The 14,930-nt window shown below is 49.6% G+C and overlaps 1 protein-coding gene across 1 annotated transcript; it reads right to left on the bottom strand.

Annotated features, from left to right (window-relative positions):
• Positions 1-487: 487 nt before the first annotated feature.
• On the bottom strand, positions 488-10,709 carry LOC103537348 (C-factor). The gene is given in 7 exon segments (XM_008503620.2): positions 488-1,154; positions 1,347-1,457; positions 2,291-2,446; positions 2,847-3,034; positions 3,301-3,352; positions 10,571-10,615; positions 10,617-10,709. Coding segments are annotated over 7 exon segments (759 nt in total). The 3' UTR covers positions 488-1,040.
• Positions 10,710-14,930: the final 4,221 nt, after the last annotated feature.

The following is a 14,930-nucleotide window of genomic DNA, read 5'->3' as shown; positions in this document are numbered from 1 at the left end:
TCACACCAGTCCCTCACACTTCACACCAGTCCCTCACACCTCACACCAGTCCCTCACACCAGTCCCTCACACCCGCCTCTCCCTCTAGCCTGGCTGCTGTTTGGCGTCTCTGGGTGCAGGCACCCACCATCTTTGGCACGGCATGAAAGCACCTCATCAGCTGGCATGAGGGAGTGATGTTGAAGCCGATCCCAAGACTTCAAAAGGACTTTTTTGCTTTCATCCTTCCCTCTGCCAGAACACAGAGATCTTTTTCACCTTTGGGTATTTCAGACCAGAACAAGGGTCTGACTCAGTTTTCGGGTCCCCACTGCCATGTCAAACCCACACAGCCTGAAGGAGAGGAGAGTTTCTCCCTGCGCGGTAGAAGTGCGGTTCTCTGGTCAGGGAAGGGAAACTTACACACACACAGAGAAATCAGCTCCAGGTAGTTTAGTCAACAGGCTGTTCCTTTAAACAAGACTTTATTGAAAACATTTCAGGAGTTTATGTACAAAACAACATTCCCACCCTCATGTCAGGCTGCCAGCCTGGGGACACTCAGGGCTTGCTGAGGACTTTACAGAAGTGCCAAATTCAAGCCGGTCAGAGCTGGGCAGTTTCAGCCTTGGCTCCCTTGGCTCAGTCATGCCTGAAGTAACCCAAAGGACCTTTTACAGAGAGGTATTTCCACACTGGACTCTGACAGCCGGCACTGACCTTACTCCGAGGTCTTCTGCAGAGAGCTGGGGGGCCACTTTGGTTTTGGAAGTGAAGTGGGACCAAATTCTGGATTTAACTTGCAGTTTTTAATCTGTTTGAGTTGGTTCCAGGAGATACCCATCACTAAGAGCACAGCAGGACTCGCAGGAAGCATGAGGAGAGAGCAGTAGCAATACCGAGTAGGAGTCAGCCACCTGGCTTTCCAAACCCAGCTGGAGGGAGGCTGGAGAGCAGGCTGGCTGCTTCAGCTAGCCAGGAGAAAACCCTAGAGACACAGACACTAGTGGCACAATTTAAACACAGAGTGATGTGCTGTTGCTGGAGCAGGCTGTGGACTTCTACCATGGCAGAGTTTCCCCTTGCCAGTCCAGGAAGGAACCATTTTCTTTTTCACCCAGACGATCCAGAACAGAAAGGATACCTGGGATTGCCTCTTGCACCTGCATGGGAGCCTAGAGCAAATCAAGCTGACATTATTACTGGGAATTTCCTGCAGAAGATAATTGAATGCATTTAAGGAGTTCCTAGAATCAAGGAGTGAGGGGTGTATTTTCTTGCTGTGCCTCTGCAGCACATGGAAATGTATTCTGTACAATGGGTTCCTGCTCACAACAAGGGAGTCACACAGCCACATTTTCTCTTACCATGTTTCCACCCATGTCTGTCTGAAGCCAGCCTGGATGCAAAGAAATACAGAGAATTCCATCGGATTTCAAGTCTGCAGCAAGACACCTGGTGATCATATTCAGTGCAGTCTGCAAGAGTGGAAACTATCTATTAGTGTGCTAGATTTACAAACCTAGAGCAAGCCAAACTCATTGGCACCTCTCTTCCACCATGGCTCCTGAAAAATGAAGGGGCAGTAATTTATCCAGCCTTGGTGGGAGACTTTATTCTCAGAGATATCTATTAAGAGAAGCACTGTGAAAGCTCTTTCACCATCAGCTTACTGCCCAAAGATGAAACTAGGCTATGACAGAAGATGAAGTAGCATTTGAAACTTCTAAGGAGCTGAGGAGAAAATAATATTGACATAAGGACTCTGTTTTTCTGCAATAATCACTACACAAACATTCCGGTTTTTTACTTCTGAGCAGGGAAAACGAGCACATTAACAGCTTCTGAGTAGGTGGTGTAGGAGAAACTGTATGTCTAATCTTGACAATTTGTACAAACTCAGACTCTGGATGTGACAAAACTAAGAACTCCACCTCTCACTGACTACCACTACCCTGTACAAGTCAGCACATGTTTTGTTGAGTTCCATGCCTGCTCCCTTGCTTGGACTGGAGAGGAACACAGCTAATAACACATGGATGGCATCACTTGTGCCCTGAATGCCAAGTGCCTCTGAAATGGATCTCTGTCAGAGTAGAGATGGAGTATTTGTGAGCCTGTTCTCAAGAAGCTGGCATGCTAGCTCCAGATGTTCTGTTTTCACAGGTCCCTTTTCCACCCACAGGAGGAACAAGAACATGTCAGCCTCTTCAGGGAGGTGCTGCACACCTCACATCATTGCCTAAGCTAAGGGTGGTCTTTGACTCACAGGCCTGCCCTCAGCCAGTTTGCACAGACCAAGCTTACGAACCTTTGCTATCCTGTAGGGGTAGACCTTGAGGAACATCTCATTTGCCTGGACAAGTTGCATGGAAGCAGCAAGGGAGGACATATTGATAATAGCAGCTCTGTGGCAGCCCATTCCTGTGCCCAGCTGGGCAGCCTTCCTCAGAAGGGGTAGAAAGGCCTGTGAAAACAAGAGGTTTGTTTAATTTGGTCAGCTTGCTCTTGGCTCACTCAAGGCAACCTGGGCTCTCAGGTTCTGCTCAAAGAACTGCACCAGCACAGAATGGTGGTGGCTTCCCAGACAACCTGACCAGTGAAAACCTTCCTATAAAGCCAGCTGCAGTCCCTTCTGCCCACCACCTAACCCAACCTGTCCACTGCAGTGGCCCTCTACCAGATGGATTTAAATGGAGAGTCCTTGATAGACAAGATCTGCTGCTGCTCTCTAGGCATGACGTTTGATATCAGACCTGTATCTCTGCCATTCCAAGGTGACAAATGCTTGGGTTACATGTCCAGCTCACTAGTCCAAAAAGCCTCTTAGGGTACCATAGACAAAGCAGATTCCTCCCAATTCTTACCTTGGTGACCATCAGCTGGGCAACTGTGTTGGTTTCATAAATGGTGAGCATTGTCTCTGCTGTGACTTCCTCCAGAGAAGCAAGCACATTGATGCCAGCGTTGTTGATGAGGCAGTTCAGACCTTTGTCTCCCACAATTTCTTCCACTTCCTTGACAACTTTCTTGATGCTGCTTTCACAGACCACATCTGCACAGAGGAGCCAAGAGGGGCCACGGTGAACTGTGTGGTTCAAATGCCCCCTCTCACCATGCAACACATGCTACAGCAAAGCTAAGGCATCAGCCTGCATGGGGAACAGCACACACAGATGATATTTCTCCAGTGTTAGCTTGAGGGGGATCATTTTCAGCTGCTGGGGGTCATGTCCAGCTGCTGATCACCCAGCAGACCAGGTTATTAAGATGCACTCACCTGACCAGGTGACAGTATTTCTGTTTAAGGCCTTTACTCACCCAGCTGAAGGAGCCTGATATTGCTGTATTGCTTGCTAAGCTGCTGGAGTTCCTAGGGAGAAGAAATTGTTGGTGTTATCTTTATATATGTATATATACACACATCCATGAGGATTACATAAGACAGTTGTAGATCAGATCTGCAACTCCAGAGCTGTACCTGCCCTTTATTTTCAAACTGGGATGAAGGCAGTGATATTGCTTTGTTTTCTAGCCTGAGCAGCTTTCCTGAGAGTAAGATCAACTGCTCAAAATAACCTGGGCTCTTCACCTGCTTAGTCAAGACACCAGCATGTGATGTTGCAGAGTTAGTTCTCCGTGTCTGCAGCTCGAGGGGGTGTTTGCAGCATAATCAAAAATCTCCCACTAGACCACTATGGTTGCCAGTTCCATAGAGGATCCAGTGCTCAGACTGCATTCCAGAGTAGTAATTCCCTACTTTCTTTTAAGAAAAGTGTAATTCTCCTGAAGCTCATCTGGTGCTAGACATCAGTTTGGGGCAGAGGGAGTGCTTAAGAAAAGCCATTTGCACTGCTTGCAGGAAAAGTTTCCTAGTGATTTTCCCATGGAAATTCTGTTCCTCAGCACTCTCCTTAGCTTGAATTCTTCTCACTGAGGGTGAAGCAGAGATGAAACTGGTGACATACACATCAGCTCTCCCAGTTCTCTCCCTGCTAGCTAGCTATAACTCAGTCACCTCTCTGCTACCTCTCAGTAATGAGCTGGAGTAAACAAGCGCTGTACTGGTGGTGCTGCTGGACCAAGTGTGTCCAGATTGGATTTATAGGCCCAGCTGGAACACTCAGGTTTCTGTGCCATGTAGCCAGATGGGAAGTATGGCCAAATGTAGCAGATGGATTACACACACCCTGCCAACTTTGAGAGACAGAGCAACCCTGGCCAAACATTCTGGCTCAAGCAAATCCACTTCAGGAGCCCTTTGGGAATAGGGGTCAGGAGGGCTGGTGTTGAAAGAGCTCTTCTTTGCTGCTCAGAGACACTTCAGGACTCCATGTCCTCTTTCAAGCTACAATGCATCACATCTCTTATCTCAGCTGATGTTCTGCAGGATTCTCTCCAGGCTTGTTTAGAAAATTTGTTCTCCCTCTGAGGACAATCTACAACTGCAGTGAAGGCTTTTAAGGAGAGGGGGGCGTAAGGAAAACAAAAGCACAAAACCAAATGACATTCCTTCCCTTGGACAGGCCTTCATGGGACACTTTCCAACAGACTGAAGGGCCAGGACACACTATCTTGTTTACTGGTAGTCAGGCATGAAATAGGATTGTCATGTCAAGGTCTGCAGTAATTATGGGGCTTGGGACTCTCCAATGGACTTCAGTTTGACAGGATCACTTGATAATGAACTCCAGAAGTGCTCTGGCTTCTCAAGGTTTGTTCATTTATTTATTTATAGTCAGATTGCTTTACTCTCTGACAGAAACAAGCTACTACCTTCTGCTAAAAGGCTAGAGATGTTCCGTGGAGAGACAGAAACTGAGAGGCTTCTGAAGTGAGTAAGCAATATGTTTGGTGAAGAACTCCAGTCACTGCAGCATTAAGCATTCTCCAGAACATAAACAGCATGAAATTACAATTGCTGCATACAAATCAGGTTTAAATTCAATGGTTTTTCCATTTAGTTAATTGCTTAGATAACAAGTGACTCCCACTTCAGTGGTTTAAGTTTCTCAGAAGCAGCTTCCAGGCATAAAGCTAACCTAGACAGCTTTGGTCTTCAGGAATATTACTCCACCTGATACAAACAGAAGCTGAAAAATCCAGCTAGGAAACCTACAAACTGCACAAAAGCCTATTCTTTTCCCTCCTGTGTCTAGGAGCAACATACAGAGAGGAAGAGAGCAGGACAAATGCATGTCAGTGTCACCAGACATCACCACCAGGTAAACTGCTACTCCTCTGCCCCCACCCCAGGATTTTTGATTAAAGAGATGAAAATCCTCCTGTATCCAGAGAACTCTGAAAAGTGTTACTGCAGTGCATATCCTAGTTATTGACACCCCACTGAGGAGACAAGCTTTGCTGAAACTCGCTGTGGTCATTTGTCAAATGCCTTCTCTCTCCATTAAAAAACAGACAAAGCAAACTGCACCAAGTCAAAAAAAACCCAACAAAACAAAAACCCTAAAGCCAAAACAAAAATCCCCATCCCACAGGGACTGCCCCCAGGAGAAGGTGAAATGCTGCTCCAAGCTCAGCTTGTGTTTTAATGTCAGTTTACACAGTTTCATTAAAAGCCAGCAGGTAAAGCCGAGGTAGACTGGCTGAGTCATTTGTAGTTAGTGTGCTGGGAGAGCCTACAGAAACACAAACAAGAGAGACAAACAAAAACCCCCAACACAGCCCTCTGGTTCTGAATTTAGCATAATAGCTCTCCAGAAGTGCTCCGCACCTGAGTAGTTACCCCTGAGAATCAGCTCTCAGGGATTCCAAGAAACATTTAAACTCTGATTAGCATCTGTTATTTCCTTCTTGCTGATTTTAATTATGATTAACAAAGAGTCAGCCTGCTCCAGTTGAAACAAGATCCTCTGGCACTCGGGTCTCCAGATACAGATTCATCAGTGCACAGGATATTTATCACTCAATTTCAGCCAGGAATGTTGTGTTGTCCGTGTCATTTAGTAAGATTTACTTTCCCTTCCTTATGAAAGCATTACTCACTACAGTTACAACCCTTGGAAAGGATCTGGCCGTGCTGGGCCAGTTGGAAGCAATCCGATCAAACCAACCTCCCCCAGAGGCAGCTCTGTCAGGCAGAGGGCAGGTTGGGATCCTGTCACATCACCCTGCTTGCATTGAGGACAAAGTCAGAGGTGGATCCCGTTTGCCCAGGTCCCTTTGAGACAGGCTTTCCAGTCTCACAGGGTACAACCATCTTACTCTTTGCTTGTGTAATAGCTTACACCAAGCTGCTAAGGCTGCCTCCAATCCACAAGCCTCTCTGATTCAGACCGTCGTGCTGTAGGAAGTGCAGAACACTGCCAGAAGAACCAGAAAACAAACCAACCCAAACACTGCACCAACCCAAAGTCAGAAAGACTTCAAGAATGCCCGTTTTGCTCTGCTGCTCTTCCCAGTTGCAGACCACACGGCGAAAACATGTTGCAAAGAAAAAAAAACCAAACCAAACCAAAACCAAAAGCTGACAGTGTGCAGAAGCGCTTCAGTGAGAGCTCTGTGTCTGACAAGGGAACAGACACAGCACTGTTGGTAACACTATCTCCTACTTCAGAGGAAGGGAAACAGCACATTAAGCCCTGGAAGCTTTCCAGCGCTCACCGGAGGACTCTGGAGCAGTGAGGAACGGAACGCGTTCCCCTTCACCTGGGAACACACTTGGGTTTGCAGGGAGAGCAGGAGGAACACGAGATGATCCCGTCCCGAGGTCTCACAGCCCGGCAGAGCCAAGCTGCCTACAGCAAACACTGAACAGATTTACAGCCTGAACTTTTGGATCCCTCCCCACCCCCAGCTACCTCACTTCTTCAAAAGCCATCTCCCCCTTCCATAGCTCAGCAGGTCAGAGCGGGCTGCAGGGGCTACACCATCACCAGGTGAGGTCACAGCCTTTGGGTCAGAGTTCTCTCCCTTTTATGGGGAAGCAGGATGGGGGCAGAAAGAAAAGCCAGAGTGGGGAAAGAATTACAGATGGGCCCGGGAGCCCGCACAGGCTGCCTAATAATAACTATACTGTGGTTTTGTCCATCTGGAGTGCAAAGACAGGAGGTATTTTGCGAGAGATTTGTAGCCGATCCCATTCTCAGCCCAAGTGAAGGCAGCTCCGACTCCGAGTGTGGCTGCAGCAGCCTGGTGTGGTGCTTTGCAAGGAGAGGCAGCGGTTATCTGGATGCGCCTGTGGGCCTGCTGCGTGTTATCGTCTGATCTGAAGCCCATTTGTTAGGCAAATGTTCTGTGGAGGCCACCTAGGAGCTATTCAGCACAAGAGCTCAAGTTATTACAACTTCTGCCAGCACGGGCTCACATGCAAAACTCGCAGCTGTTCAGCATTATCCCGGAGTGAGCAGGGAGACAGCCGCTTTCTGTGGAGAGAGGGGCAGAGGAAAGCAGCAGCAGAGTTTTCTCCAGCATCTCCTTCTGAAGTCAGGTCCTTAGGGGCTTCTGTCTGTCCACTGTGTGGAAGACTCCAAAGTAATCTGTGTGACAGCTTACAGTCTGCTGGGAGATTGTCTGGATAATTGTCTCCTGCCAGGGAACTGGGGGCTGGACTTGCAAGTAGCTAAGCAGATTTAATCACTTTTCCTCTAAAAACTGGAAGATGATTTTTTAAAAGGATTTAACATTTAAGCTCTTCCCATCCTTATCCCCTCCCTGCTTCCTACAACAGCCTCTATCAAACCAGATGGGAGTAGAATTAAAGAAAACTGTGCAAAGTTGCTGTTCTGCAAATCCATTCCTTAACCCAGGAGATGGAGCAGGGGGCTGAGCAGTCACTAGTAAAGCAAAATGAGAGGAAACAAAATTAGACTGCTTGAATCATCATCAAGAGAAGCAGCAAGTGCTCACAGCTGAGGGGAGAGAGAGCAAGTCACTGCACCTGACAGCCCAGTCTGCACTGATAACAAACAGGTCTGCAATGGGCAAAGCCCCAAGACAGGTCTGCGGTGCCAGGCTGCCACTGGAGTGCAGGAACCTGAACTCTGGTTTTTTCAAGATATGACTGGAAAATCAGTGGAGGCAAAAAGTTTTAACTCTAGAAAATAAATTTTAAAAAAAGAAAAGAAAATCCCTGAACCTTTGCCTTTCCATACCATACCACCCTCAAGCAACACTGCCAACTGGGATGCAAGCTTTGAGATGGTCAGTTGTATTTTTGATGCTCAGACTCTTGTTGCAGAGGCTCCAGCACGTCTCTGCTTGCCCTCTGCCAGCTAACAGGACTAGCAGCAGGGTGGAAACACACCTCAGAAGGTCAGAAGGTTTTGTGCCAACTTGATGCATTGCAGATGGCACAGATAATACTGGTGAGACCACTCCAGTACCTTTAGCAAAGATTCCCCTTCCTTCTGGACTTTCCAACCCATCTGTTAGGAATATGCTTTCAGCTGGCTGCAGAGGTTTCTATTGATGTGCTGCCAAAGCACATGGCCTAGAGGTCCTTACAAAGAACAAAAACCCACCCTGATCTACCAAGGACAAACCTTGCCCTCCCCTCTAAAGAAAAAAGAAAAGGTTTCGGATGCACCCGTGTGGCCTGCAGAATCACCATGGGCTTCCTGGAATGTGGCTCTTGGCCAGCTTCCTGCCTCCAGGCTGCCCGCAGACTTTCCAGGTTTCTGCTTCTGCAAGCAAGGAGTGACCCAGACTCTTCCCAGCACACTGTGCTCCTCGAAGGCTGTTCCATCCCTGGGGCAGCTCTGTCAGGCTTTTTTCACTCCAGCATTGTGAGGTGTTTGCTCTCCCAGGCTGCACACAGGTGCATCCCTGCGGTGAGTCCTTGGGAGCTCTTAGAGTTTGCAGGAACCATTTCGTTTCTCCGTGTAACTGATCCAGGCCCATTATAAGGAGAAATCACTGCCGAACACAAGGGCCAATTGGTGGTTTAAAAACCAGAGAACCTCCCTCCACACCGGCTGAAGCAGCTTTAGCACAAACAACCGAGCGGGGAGATTCCTATCTCGCAGCGGGTCAGATGTCTCTGCTGGGTTCCGGTGCCACTGCTGCACCGCGCTGGTACACAGCCGGGAATAGGAAACAGAGCTGGGACTGCTGCCAGAGCTTGTAACAGGAGTTAAAAACCAACAGAATGGCAGCAAATACCTGATCAGGAGCGGGTGTAGAGCAGGAGGGGGGGAGCTGCAGGAGCCAGAGGTTCTGAAAGGCCCCCGAGCTCAGTCTGGCTGGGCTGTTTGTCAACCATTCGCTTCAGAAATACCCTAAATGTGCTTTTGTGGCAGAGAGATTGTTTTGACAGCAAGAAACAAAATTCTAAACCTTTTCTTTGGGTTTTGGAAGTGGCTGCAGAGCAGCACAGCGCTGCTGTTGGGCTGCAGGTGTTACCTGACCAACCCCAGACTGTCACCCTTGAAAGGGACACTGGGCACCATTTAAAGTTTTTAGTTTGAAGTTTTTGTGCAGCTAGGCAGCAAAACGAGTGTGTTGCCAGCACAGCATGGGCACTGAAAAAAATAAAACCCACCAGCTGTGAACAGACATCTAAACTCTGGTCCCCTCTGCACACACGAGGGAATTCAGCTTTTGCTGAGGCAGCCTTGGGCCATGCCTGAAACTGGGGAGCTGAGCAAAGATTTTGGTGTCAATCCTCCCCAACCCACAGGGGCTGAGAGCCGCAGAGCTGAGAGCTCAGTGTTCTACCTGCCTGAGGAGAGCAGGTCAGAGCAGAGATGCGACAGAGGACAGCAGAGGCCACAAGTGAGCAGACTGATAGCCCTCACTATCACTTGGCCCTCCAAAGGTTCGGAGAGTGCCTTTAATTTGTCTGACAGTAATTTATAACAGCCTAGGATGGGAAAGGAGTCCAGACACTGCACAGAAGGAGTGGTGGCTCGAACGGGAAGGGCTGCAAGTTCATCAGCAACATTATACATCTGCAGCAGAAGGCTCTGGTCCCTACCAGAAAGGCACTAAGAGGAGTGTTAATTTGTTGTTCATTTGGTCCTTCTCTCTTGTTCCAACTCCTACAGAGAAAGAAAGGAGACAGACGGGGCACAGGTCCTTCTGGGGCCAGAGCAAACTAGGAAAGCTGTAACGGGCTCCATTCGGTGACTTATGGGGGAGGAACTATCCCTGCAGGGCTCCAGAGAGCAGAGCTGGAGAAGGACAAGACACACTTATCCCCAGCTGCAAATCCAGAGAGAAACTCGCGGGCTATGAGGGAGCAGCTGGCAGGAGCCCTAGAGATGCTGCAGCTGCCCGGGGCTGCAGTGCCAGCTCACCTCTCCTCCGTCGGAGGGACACGGGAACAGCTACGCCCTAAGCTCGTTTCACTTCCATCCCCGGAGATTTCCAAAGCACCGACTCCAGCCCCTCCAGCCCCCAGCTCCCATCCCACCCCGAGCACTTGCTGCCGGGACTCCAGCAGAGATGCTCCACCTGGTCGGTGCTGCCAGGAGTGCCACCTCCTTGTGTCCCATCTCCCCATCTCCATCCCCACCAGACCCCCCGGGCTGCCAGGAGAATGTTTTTCCGGGACTGCGTCTCCAGCCAGGCACCTCTCCGGAGGGACAAAGGTAAGGAGAGCCCCCAGAGCCCCCATCCCCGGCTTTACCTCCGCTTTCTCGGGGTATCGACAGGTCGCCAACACGAAATCCGGGAGGGGTCTGCAGCCGCCAGCCCCGCACCAGCCCCAGCCCGATGCCCCGGCTGCAACCGGTGATGAGCACAGAGCGGCAGCGGGGCTGGGCCATGCTGGTCAAGGTTTTCAACACAGGTTTTTCTTTCTGCTCTTTTTCTGCAGTCCCACCACAAGCTCTTAACCTGCACCGACGCCCCGATCCCGCCCCTCACCGCCCCGCCCGGTCCCGGAGCCTCCCCCGCCGCTCCGGCTGCAGACAAAGCACCTCCCCGGGGCTGCCGTGGTTGCACCGTGAGCCTCAGGCTCGGCTCCTTCCCCTCCGGAGGCTCCCGGTGCTACCACGGCGGCGGCAGGGAAGCAGCAGATGGAAGCAGAGAGAGCATCCCTGGAAGGAGGAGGCTGGTCCAGGCTCGGAGCTGACGTTTTTCTTGCAGCTTGGCTTTTTCTGAGTTTTTACGTCCCCCCCCTCCCTTCTCAGAAAGTTTTAAAAGCTTTGGAAGGGAAAATTCTAGCTTTCAGGCTTTGGAAGAGAAATGTTTTCTTCCCTCTCTGGTGGAGGTGACCAGGGAATTCACCCACTGTGCAGTCACCTAACAGCCTGTGTCAGACTTCCTCAAGGGAAAAAAAAAATACAAAAGCAGAATAGTCTTTGCCATAGCAGGGCCTGACTGCCCCGAGTGTGGCTCCTGTTCTTCTGGGCATCCCCTGGCTGCCCCTGTGAGGAGTGAGCCCTGTTCAGAAGACTGAAATAGACAATGGGGAAATCACTGCCCCCAGCATCCAGGGGTGCAGAGAAGAACCTAAATAAGTTAAAAGCTCTCCACTGGGGGTGATGAAGCAGAGGCAGGAACTGAAGGCACATTTACAGACTCCTCAAGTCCAGAGGAGAGGCACAAAAGTGTTCAGAGAGGTGAAGCACTTGTGAAGAGACCTGGGAGTCAGGGCTGTTCAGCTTGGAGAAGGCTCTGGAAAAGCCCCAAAATCTGAAAAGTCTGCCCCATTTCCCTTGTGCTCACTTCTTTATTTCTAAACAACTGCAGTAGCTCCAAGTAATGGGGAGGATCCCCATACCCAAAAGGTCTGTGGCTGATGGGCAGCTCAGGAGAAGGTTTGATGCTCACACATCCCATTTCCAGGGTGAGATGAAGGTGAGCAGATCCTTGCAGCCACTGCTCCCATCTCAGGCCTCAGACACCAGTGCTGACTGCAAACCAAGCAGTGAGATGGCTTCCTGAGCAGTGTTGGTATCGTTACCCCTGTGCAGAAAGTTGCTTCACCAGGGGTTTTGTTTCTTTTAACATTAAGCAGGAAACTGAGTCCAAGGTTTAGTGGAGACAAAAGTGTTTGCCCATTGCAAAAGTTTTAAATACAAAGTGTGTTTAGTTGAGTGCTGGGTTGCCTTTTTATAGCATCCTCCAGAGCACTTTGCAAACAATCCATAGGGGAGATTTCCATCACAAATTGCCCCTTTCCACAATAAATCAGTAAAGATGGAACAGCAAGGGCAGCTGAGGGAGAAGAAAGGATTCGAGGCCACTGAGCCACAGGTCAGGGGACAACACCCAATTGTTACACTCTACCTGGTGGCTGACTCACCCCAAAAAGCTGCCATTAGTGCTCTGCCATGGGTAAAGAATGGATGTGGGGAGCCCACCACCCTTTATTTAAAGGGGATGGGGAGCATTTGATTCCCCTGTTCCCTCAAGCTAGTGGGCAAAGCTTAGCTCTGTGCAGGGCTCAGCTGTGGCAGCGAGCCAGCAGCAAGGCTAACCTCTACACCCATACCTGTTGTCTCAATCCTTTCCTCCAAATAAAGCTCCCAAAAACATCTTTTTCCATCTCACAAACACATTCTGCTTTTCCAGGCAGTTTAATCATTTACCTTCCTTCCCGTGTGTACCGTGTTAATTCCAGAACAATTCTCTTTGTGCATTACCAACAGCATTTTGTTGGTTTTGGAGGATTTTCAAAACAAAAACTCCCTGTCGGGCATGAGACTGCTCAGTCCACCTCTTTGTGATTGTAATTTATTCGGTCCTTGCTGGCAGGCAGAGCTGGAATGGTGTGTGTGAAATCACAGGACTGATGAAATCTCAGCACAACTTTGCTGACCTGAGACACTGGAGGCAGCCGTGAGGCACAGAAAGGCTTTGGTGGCCAACTCTCTGCACACACAGATCTGAAGGTGTGATCCTCCACCTGCACCTTGGATCTGCAGCTCTGCAGTTGGCTCCTGAGGAAACTGGAGCCAGGAAGCCTGGAGGATTATTTCCCGTGAAGGCAGGAGGATGAGGCTGTGCTGCTTTATCTGAGGAGAGAGACCCATAGCCTGGCCAAGCCTGCAGTGTCTGCCAAGTCAGAGGTTTCAGTGTCCCTCCAGAGCTCCTGGCCAGCCAGAGAACCTCTCCCCAGGCAGAGGAGGGACACATGAACGCCAGAGACAGAACACAGGAGTAACCCGAGATGTTCTGGTGAGTAAGAGCCATGCTGCAGCCCTCGGATGTTCAGAGAACAGAAGCCATAACTCACTGTGAGAGCCAAGACTTGTACATGCACGTACCTCAGAGTGTGGTGGGGTTTATATTTTAGGTAAACCCAAGCTCCCTGTCTTCTGTATTTTGTAATCTTTGTAACCATGAGAACTAGGTTTTTTTGCTTTTCTTAAGGCCAAGAGCATAAGTGAAGAATAACAATGACTTGCTCTGGCACTTAACGTTTCCTCCAAAGCCTGGGCTGATTTTTTTTTCCAGGTTCTTTCCTGTGCCCCATCACCTCCACTCAACACCTAGGACAGGACCCGTGCTTACAAGAGATGGGCTGAACAAATGCAAACTGGTTCCAAGGAAAGGAAATGACCTCCCAGCACCATTGATGGGACTACTGGCTTGCTTGTTGTCAGCAGCACACACTTCCCTAAGTTGTCTCAACAGTCCCCTGGGACTGGGGGTTCACAGGGCAAAACCATCACAGCTTCTCCTCCAGTTTTCATACATTTTCACACCCCCATGATAGGCACCCAAGCTGTTTCTGTGTGTCACGGGGCAAGATTCTCATGCCCACAGCTCTGTGACCTCCCAGATCACTCACAGCTGCTGCCTGTGCAGTCTGCTCTGCATCACCCAGGACCAGAGCCATCACTGCTCACCAAACGTGGCAGGGGTGCAGCTACTCGCACCCAAGAACCACCCCCGTGTTCAGCACCTCTCCCAACACCTCCTTGAGCTGCTCCTCCCAAACCCCCCTCACTGCCAAGATACTCTGTGCAAGATCAGTATTGAGCTTTGTACTGCTGAAGACAGACTGTTCTCTTCAGAACAGACATCTTTCCATCCTGTGATGTAATCCCTTTTGTTTTGGAAACAAACTATTTTAATGTTAAAAAACCCCAAAACCCCACACTTTGGTTTTTCCTCTCCGTATTTTAACCGATGTACTGGGAAGCAGGTTACAGTGCAGTCAGCACTGCACACAGGGGCAGGTTGATTTCTCTCCCAGTGACACTGTGCTCAGGCAGAAGAGGGCACACAGCCCGGGTCTTACCTTCTGCCTTGTCCACACTTCTCTGCACAAGAACACGGTGGCTGCAGAGGGCAGAACTGACACTGAGCACACCACTCTTCTTTAGGTCCTTCTGGAGGAGGCTGCAGCTGCAAAACCTGCCTACGTTGCTTATCTCACCAGTTGGACAAGAGGCAATTCTAGAAGCATCCAGAGAATGAAATGACTGGACAGGGAAAAACTGTCTGTCTTTCAGAACTGGAGTTACCAGCCTGAGACTGGAGGTTGGCCTGCTCCAAGTGATCCCCAGAATTCACAATTAGACTTAAAAAGGGAACTCTCCAGAGTACAATGTTACCTCAGGTTGTTCACATGTGAAGAGATCAAAGCTATTGCTCGTGTAACTGATAGACTAGAGGCTGGCTAGAGGAAAGCTGGCTGAAAATCCTTTGCCTCCACCATTAAGAATGAAGAAAATTGCCAAGAGATTGGTTTGGATTTAGAAAAAGGATTAAAAGATTGACTGTCACACTGCACACCTGCAAGTCTGACCACAAACAAACCCCTCAGGCATCTTGTTCCCCCAGAGCAGAGAGAAGTGGCTGAACCAGCAAGCTGTGGGGTTTAAGATCTCCTCCAAGGCTCAAACAGCAGCAGCCCAGCCCGCTCCCCCAGGAGCCCAGCACTGACTGACACTGCTCTGCTCACACCCAGGGTGTGACACCTCAGGCTAGTCTGGAAACTCCCACACTTTGGACAGTCCCTTCCTCCAGCACCAGACTTCTTTCCTTACGAGTAGGCAGAGTGGTGTAAGCTCATAAAAACTACTATCAGG

This window comes from Calypte anna, chromosome 21 (genome assembly GCF_003957555.1).
Source record: "Calypte anna isolate BGI_N300 chromosome 21, bCalAnn1_v1.p, whole genome shotgun sequence".
In the NCBI taxonomy this organism is placed as follows: domain Eukaryota; kingdom Metazoa; phylum Chordata; class Aves; order Apodiformes; family Trochilidae; genus Calypte; species Calypte anna.
This window is presented reverse-complemented; position numbering and strand designations above follow the sequence as displayed.